The sequence below is a fragment of the Ammodytes marinus genome (assembly GCF_949987685.1).
Source record: "Ammodytes marinus genome assembly, chromosome: 20".
Taxonomy (NCBI): domain Eukaryota; kingdom Metazoa; phylum Chordata; class Actinopteri; order Uranoscopiformes; family Ammodytidae; genus Ammodytes; species Ammodytes marinus.
Genome location: NC_137224.1, coordinates 7,534,177 through 7,541,932, shown reverse-complemented (window position 1 = coordinate 7,541,932; position 7,756 = coordinate 7,534,177). Strand labels below are relative to the sequence as shown.

At 40.9% G+C, this 7,756-nt stretch overlaps 1 protein-coding gene across 1 annotated transcript; it reads right to left on the bottom strand.

Moving 5' to 3' along the window:
* Nucleotides 1-1,308: 1,308 nt before the first annotated feature.
* Nucleotides 1,309-7,545, bottom strand: oat (ornithine aminotransferase). The gene is made up of 10 exons (XM_080049385.1): nucleotides 7,423-7,545; nucleotides 5,514-5,749; nucleotides 5,185-5,409; nucleotides 4,987-5,082; nucleotides 4,713-4,840; nucleotides 4,025-4,147; nucleotides 3,740-3,868; nucleotides 3,440-3,553; nucleotides 3,139-3,283; nucleotides 1,309-2,477 (listed from the first exon to the last, which is right to left on the bottom strand). Exons 2-10 carry the CDS (start codon nucleotides 5,725-5,727, stop codon nucleotides 2,317-2,319), a joined length of 1,335 nt encoding a protein of 444 aa, XP_079905511.1. The 5' UTR covers nucleotides 5,728-5,749; nucleotides 7,423-7,545; the 3' UTR covers nucleotides 1,309-2,316.
* Nucleotides 7,546-7,756: the final 211 nt, after the last annotated feature.

Below are 7,756 nucleotides of genomic sequence, written 5' to 3'. Positions count from 1 at the left end.
GCAATATGTTTTCCTGTACATCGGTTTGAATAAGAAATACAGCCCGTCTGTTCAGAACTATCTCTGGAACAACTTCCCTGGTTTTAAATAAGATGCCAATGAAAAAAGTGAGAGAGCTCGGGTGGTGTTAATCAATGCGGCTGACTAATAAGAACTGATCTCAGTTTGAGTTTGGTGCACTACAACGTTTCAACTAGATGCTAATGAATAATATTGATGGAAAAAAATCCATTCTTGTAAAAATCGTGATTCCTATCTAGAGATTTTGAAATTGATTCATAATTTGCAAAAAAAAAAAAAATCCCATGCATTACAGGCTTCACATTGAAATAGACCTAAAATGTAGATATATAAGACATGGACTTTCATGCCATAATTTGTCACAACACCTCTTAGCACACAGTGGACTGGAGTAGATCCTGAAATCCTCCTTTGAACTGAGAAAATTGGATTTTGCGTTGGGAATCGTCTGGAATTGAGAAATCGATTTAGAATCTAATCGTGAATCGAAATCGAAATCGTGGGATTCCATAAGATTTACATCCCTAATGATGAGATCTTCACCTGATTCCAATATGTCAGACATAGTACTGTGGTACCACTGCTGTCTGTATTGTTGTTTTGCAGAGACATTATAAGTGGATGAAGCCTGAGCAGCAGCAGCAGCAGCAGTATTTGTGCCTTGTGAAGGTCAGCTCTCGGGGGGACAGACAGACTTCAACTGTCTGTCAACAAGCTTGAGGTTGTTGCAGAGAGACCCGGTTCAGAAGGAGTCAGTGTGTTCATCTCTGGAGGATTGTGAGACAGGCGTGAGGATGGATCATCTGGTAGGTTTATGCTGGGAATATATACACCAATATTTATCTATAAGCCTTGGATTCTATCTGCAATGAAGCTTTTGAATTTCATCCCTGCAGTTCCTGTTATTTTGAAGCTTTGCATTGCCCAAGAAGTGGTTTGTTATACAGCGCTGAGTTACTGAGTCTTAGTTCAATTCAGTGAGGGCACAGCACCATCTAGTGTTACATCTAGAATCATTGCAAAATAATGGATTGAATGCACAACATTAGTGACTGCATTTTCAGTATGTTTAATTAATTATCTGAATGCTTCTACTGGGCCAAAGCTTCACCCCCTCCAACTATGGAACGTAGTCAGGTGCAAAAAAATACCTGTTCTGGAGTCTGGAGTTTTTACAACAGTCAATGTTATATCAATAAAGCAAACTAAATCTCCTCTGGTTTTGGTAAAATGGAAAGTATTCAAATGTATTGTTAAACAAAAAACCATTAAGACAAGAGATAAGACTGCATAATTTATTCAAAGAACAATCGAATATGTAACAACTGGTCATATTGCCTTTAAAAAGACAATATTTACAATGTTTTATAACAGTTAAAACAAAGTTTAACGTAACAATGTACAGATACTGTACCAAACCAGCCTTAGCTAGCAGCATGTGTCCTCCAACACTTATCCCTTATTCAGCATGTTCTTTAAAATAATGATATAGCGTAAAGAGCAAATACGTAACTGCTCTTTTTGACTGTTTAAGTTATGTAAGGATTGTAGGTGCCAGTGTACTTCTTACACAGTAACATGTATCAATGAGTTGTAATTAAAATGAGACCACTATTTTCAATAGGTGGTCATATCTGTTAGGAAAATTAAAATTAGATTTGACTCAGAATTGATGTGCAATTACGAAGTTTTTACAAAATCATTCAAGACCTGGAACTTCAGAAATATTTTCAAAGCTTTTTGAACGAGGTGTAGAAACCCCCGCTGTTGCCCAAACTAGCTGGCCTCCTATGTAACAATGCTTTCACAAGGTTTGTGTTTGCAGGCAGTGGTAGCTTAGTTACTGTAGTCTAATAAAAATAGTTGAAATGGTGCCTGTGTAACTTTAGACTGCATGCTTCACTGGTAAAGCCACACAGACAACACATGGATTATTTACATTACACGCAATAATATGAATTAACTCTTCAATCTTCATTGCTTAAATTATGTGAACATTTTTGAACATAAATAAAATCACTGTGGTTTTCAGCCTGTGTTGCAGTCTTTCCAGAGGCACTCCGTTAACCTTTACAGCAGGTTTCTATACAAAAGTGTCAGTGTAGCCTCATAGAAGCATAGTCCACAGTCTCTGTAATACTGCATTTCTACAGTAAAAACCCTTCAAAGAATCTTTATCTTTGAAAAACTAAGACAAATAAACACAACAACTAATGAACGTGTACAGCAACTTTGAAACAGTAGTTTGGGGTTAATGTGGATTATCAGTTTTGCAGGTTGTATGTTGTACATAGCTTAGAAGGACATGATGGTTCTCTGGAAGATATCGACACATTCACGCAGCTCGTCCTCCTTGATGATGAGGGGAGGGGCCAGGCGGATGATGTCACCATGGGTTGGCTTGGCCAGCAGTCCGTTGTCACGAAGGCGTAAGCACACCTGCCAGGCGTCATAGTCTAGGGTGGGGGATCGTTTGAATATAGGTCAGGTTCAGTGACTGCAGGGTAATTCAAACTAGTTTGTCCTCAAGAGGAGTAGCACAAAAATACACACTTAGTCTAGGTCTTGTTTCAATCACTTATCTAATATAAATGAACTAATCCTGCCTCCAAACAATGACCAAAAGAACATCATAAAAGTATTGGTGCTCCAATTTTCAGTACATAGAGACAGTTATGACTGCTGAATTAACCGTCTGAAATTGTTCGATGGGTACAAATTTAACTGTGTAATTAAGGGTGGTAGCATGAATTTACTTTGTACGACCAGTTTATGAGCCACCTCGAGGGGGAAAAAAAATTGTAAACTTTGATAAAAATAGATATTAGAATAAAATGATTTTAGGCTGCATGTTATTTTTAGAGAAGAAAGTTCTAGCCTTCCCTCAGTACACGGTTTGCAATTAAGGAAATACTTTCTTTTGGCACACCAGACCAATCTTGTTTTATTCCCCTCGTTGTGGCCCTTATACTCCGTCGTAATTTCTCACCCTGAGGAACACACTTAAGAAAAGTTGTCCACCTCATCTGCCAAAACTAAACCCTATTAGTGTTTTTTTGCTACCAGATAATGGATTCTAAACGGGGCTGCCGTTTTACAAATGGTTCATTACCGTACCTTTAGTCTCTTTGATGACAACTGCATTAAGGAGGCCTTTCCCTCTGACTGTTGTCACGATGTCTTTGGGCAGTTTTCTCAGCTCAGAGCGCAGCAGCTCTCCCATTCTTTGAGCATTCTGTGCCAGCTTCTCCTCCTCCATCACCTGCAAAACAATATCAGGAATTCAAATTGTTTTGACGTCATGTTATGTTGCAGTGGAAGTTATCTCTATTGAATCAATTAAAAGATAAAAAGTAATGAGTGGTTAAAAGGATGGACAGCCAAGGATGAGCTCATTAAAGTGCACTTTAGCACTGACCTGAAGTGCAGCGATGGCAACCTTACAGGCCACGGGGTTTCCTCCAAACGTGGACCCATGTTCCCCTGGCTTGATGGTCAGCATTACCTCATCATCACACAGCACAGCAGATACCTGAGGCACACAAACACACATCAGTTCAAGCTAAAAAAGGTTTAACGTTTACAACTAACTACTGAGATCAAAACTCCAGTCCAATAAAAACTGGACTTTAAAAAAAATCCCTAAAGATAAAGTATTTGACTGCTGAAAACCAAATCTATAATCACTGGATAAGAAGTGGGACTGAGCGACGCTTACAGGGTACACTCCTCCAGAAAGAGCTTTGCCCAGAATCACTATATCTGGACGGACTTCTTCGTGGTCCACAGCCAGCCGCCGGCCGGTCCTCGCCAAGCCCGTCTGCACCTCATCAGCAATCCACAGCACCTAGATAAAAAAAAACGCAGACTTAAGTCAAATATCAAAGCCCCTGATGCATTGCTTGGTTTGTTGGCCCATATATGCAATCTGGGAGTTTATCCATATCCATGGATTGTGCCATGTTGTACATATCTGTACAAAGTTAAATGTTGTTTTACTTACATTGTATTTGGTGCAAAGTTCCCTGACTTTTTTCAGGTAGCCTTGGTCTGGCACCACCACCCCAGCCTCCCCCTGGATGGGCTCCACCATGAAAGCTGCAACATTTGAGTCTTGAAAGGCTTTCTGTAGAGAGACAGAAAAGAAAAGATTAGTCAGACATTATCTGTGTCTAAGATAACCCTGTCAATAAAAAAAGGTACATGGCATGCTACTTCAGCCAATCATTAAGTTCTTGTGTTTAAACAGTAGCTTCCAAGATAACCTCATTAGCGGACACACAGTCAGCCATTATGTTTACACAGACAAGCACGTCAAGTCAGATAGTTCTGAAGAATCTTATGAAACGAACACTTTCTTAACTTAAAACTTGACAATGTGGTCAAATGAGACATGTAGTGTATATTGTTGGATTTAAAGAAGAGCCCAAAGTCTGGTAAGCAGGGACTGAAACAACTTTGACCTATAATTTTGGCATTTTACCAGGCACTTTGACAGCTGGTTTGGACCCAAAGTGAAGAAACCTTTCCCACTCTGTTATGCGCTTCCCCCTCCCCCCTAGGCGGCTTGTGGCAGAATGAGTCTCAAAAATGTCATGCCAGTGTACATACTCTCAAGGACTGAAATAAACTAGAGCAAATATGGTACATATTGTACTGCACGTCTTGAAATATTTTCTTAAAACCGGTACCTCCAGTGCGGGAATGTCATTGTATGGGATAAGCTCAAAGCCTGGCATGAAGGGACCAAAACCCTCATAACTACTGGGGTCAGTGGAGCTTGAGATGGCTGCCATGGTACGGCCCCAGAAGTTTCCATCTATTAAAACAAGAATGAAAGATGGCATATTTATCATATTGGTCTGCATTGTAAACAACATAAGTTATTAAAAATACACATTTGGGTAAAGAGGACACACTGGACCAACTCCAAAACTGGGATGTAAATACATTCTGGTCACTTACCTGCAAAAATGATTTTGGCTTTGTTGTTGGGAACCCCCTTTACAGTGTATGCCCACTTGCGGGCAAGCTTGCAGGCAGTCTCGCCACCTTCAACACCTAATTTGTAACAAAAGAAAAATAAATGTCAACAAATGCACTTGTGATAACATCTGAGGATTTTTCACAGAATAAGAGGCATTGTGCATTTCCCCACAGTACCTGTATTCATGGGTAACACTTTGTCATAACCAAACAAGCCGGTGACGTACTCCTCGTAGGCTCCTAACACGTCATTGTAGAATGCTCTGGAGGTCAGGGTGAGTTTAGAGGCCTGGGCATTGAGTGCAGCTATGATCCTCGGGTGGCAGTGGCCCTGGTTTACTGCACTGTAGGCGCTCAGGAAGTCATAATACCGGTTGCCCTCCACGTCCCACACATGGATGCCTGGCGTAAAAGAAGAAAATGAATGTAAAACGTTCTAGGAAGGTGTTGGTGATGATTCAGAAGTGGATTAGTAACATTTTTGATGGGGAAAAATCCCAACTCACCCTCTCCCCTTTCTAAGGCCACGGGAAGGGGATGGTAGTTGTGCGCTCCGTATTTGTCCTCGCGGGTGTAGATTTCGTCTGCGGTGAGCGGGCGGTCGGCCTTCAGTTTAGAGGCGGCGGTGGAGGCAGGACGCGTGCCGGAGTGGACGCTGCGCTGGAGAACGGGGGCGGCGCGACCGAGGCTGCGGCTGAGCTGGAGCATCATTCCCTTCATGGTGGTGACGTGTTGAGTCAGTCTGTATAGGTAAAGCACAAAACATGGGGTTGACCTACAACCTGAAGAATTGTTTGAACTCGTATCCTGGTTTTCTCGCTCCTAAGCAGGGACCTCGTTTGGGATCCATCTATGATATTTACACTGCTGCGCAAACAGGGCGTCTCTCCTGGATCTTAAGAGAAGAGCAAAACTAAAGAAACGCCCCTACAGATATAGAGATGTTAAAAAAAAGGGTAACACTTTACAATAAGGTTACATTAATTAACTGTTATTTAATACTTAGATATTGCTATTAATGGTTAGTTAATGCTTATTAAGCATTACATAACAGTAACTGTAAATGCTTAGTTATTATGATTAGCGGTTAATACATTCTTGGTTAATGCTTAGTTAACTAATGCTTAGTTGACTAATGCTTAGTTAAGCATGAACTAAGCAATGCTTATTAAGCACTTACTAAGCAGCTAATTGTTAGTTAATGCTTCTTTAATGTGTATTAAGCATTGACTAAGCCTAACAGTAAATGAATGTACCCTTATTGTAAAGTGTTACCAAAAGAAGTAGCTACAAATGTTGTGCCAAATAAGCTCATACACCCCTATGCGAGATTCCATAGCCTAAACAGGCTTTATAGGTCTGCTGAACAACGCTTCTCTTTCAAATTCGACACAATAGGAGGAAACACCGTCACCGAGCGTATGACAACAAAAGCTAATCTCACAGCAGCAATGCATGGCAACTCAACTGTGATGATCCAGACTTTTCCATATTGCAATCAAAGTAGCCTTTCCCATCACTATTATCCAATACTGTAACTTGCATACTTTTCTGACGATTCAGAAATGCAGTGTTACTTTTTAAATGTGTCAGAATGTGAAGTTGGGCTTTATTACACCATGGAACTGAATGAGTTGGAGATGACTCACACCGTCACAGTGCACATGATTTTTGGTATTTAGGTTAGATATCATAGGAAGATATCTGGTGGGGGTTAGATCCTTCTGCCAAACTTGATGTTGGATGAGATTCCAATTCCATGACAGTGTTTGCAGAAATGATAAGGAAAAAGTTAATGAGTTTGTAAAAAAAGGTCTCCAAAGAAAATGCTTGCTCAATGTGAACATGAGATATCCAGGACTTGGCCCTGGATAATCAATAACCTTGTACAATGAATAAACACACACAGCAAACAGACAGCACCTGGAAATTGCTACGTCAAGGGCAGTGGACGGTGGCACTCAGTCACCTTTTAATCTGCTCTCGACCCTCGGCAGATGATAGGTTGCTGGTGGAGCTGCCTCCACATCACACCCACCGACATCATAGCCTAGAGCTAAATAAAGACCAGAATACGAGTCCCTTAGACGGTAGTCTCTTACAACAAAGCATCCCCGCAAGCCATTTTGTGTTGTATAACACTCTGTCTTGGTACTTAACTTGAAGCTCGTTCCCATTTTAAACTCAGTAACAGGTTATACAACACTGACTGGCCATAAAAACCCGTATGTTTATTTCTTTTTCGCAAAGAGTGTGAGCGCCCCTTTAAGAGAAATGCTAACCGGTCACAAGTGCTTCGTTTCCTTTCGTAAGCTAGCTAACAGTAGCCCATTCAAACCATCGTTTAATGTTTTTATCAAGCCATCTTTAAATGAAGAAAGAAGCTATTGGAGACATGAAGGAGTGTAACATTACCAGGAAGAAGTGAAGCGCAGTTAAAACCCTCTTGGCTTGAAACCCGAGTGATGCCTGTACTGTCCGACTGTTGAAGCGGAGGGTTCCGGTGTGGGGTGGCGGGGCGCGCACGCGGCGATTTAATAGGTTGTGCGTCATAAGACACGCCTCCATGTTGCAACTTTTCCCATGATTTCAGCTATCTCTTTATAAAGATAAAGATTCCCCCTCCTGAAAAAGCTGCATCAGCAATTATTTATCAAATAAACGGCCATATTGCCCTGACTTCGTTTCAATTATGATGCTGTTCTCATACACTGCATGATAAGAATAAAATGAAATCACACAAGTGCAT

Bases quoted from the DNA above. Each gene is read 5' to 3' on its own strand.
- oat (XM_080049385.1), bottom strand. From the start codon at position 5,727: ATGAAGGGAATGATGCTCCAGCTCAGCCGCAGCCTCGGTCGCGCCGCC. The intron at 5,410-5,513 runs GTGAGTTGGGAT...CTTTTACGCCAG, and splicing joins GGCCTTAGAAAGGGGAGAGG to GCATCCATGTGTGGGACGTG. The intron at 3,554-3,739 runs GTAAGCGTCGCT...TGTGTGCCTCAG, and splicing joins TTTCTGGAGGAGTGTACCCT to GTATCTGCTGTGCTGTGTGA.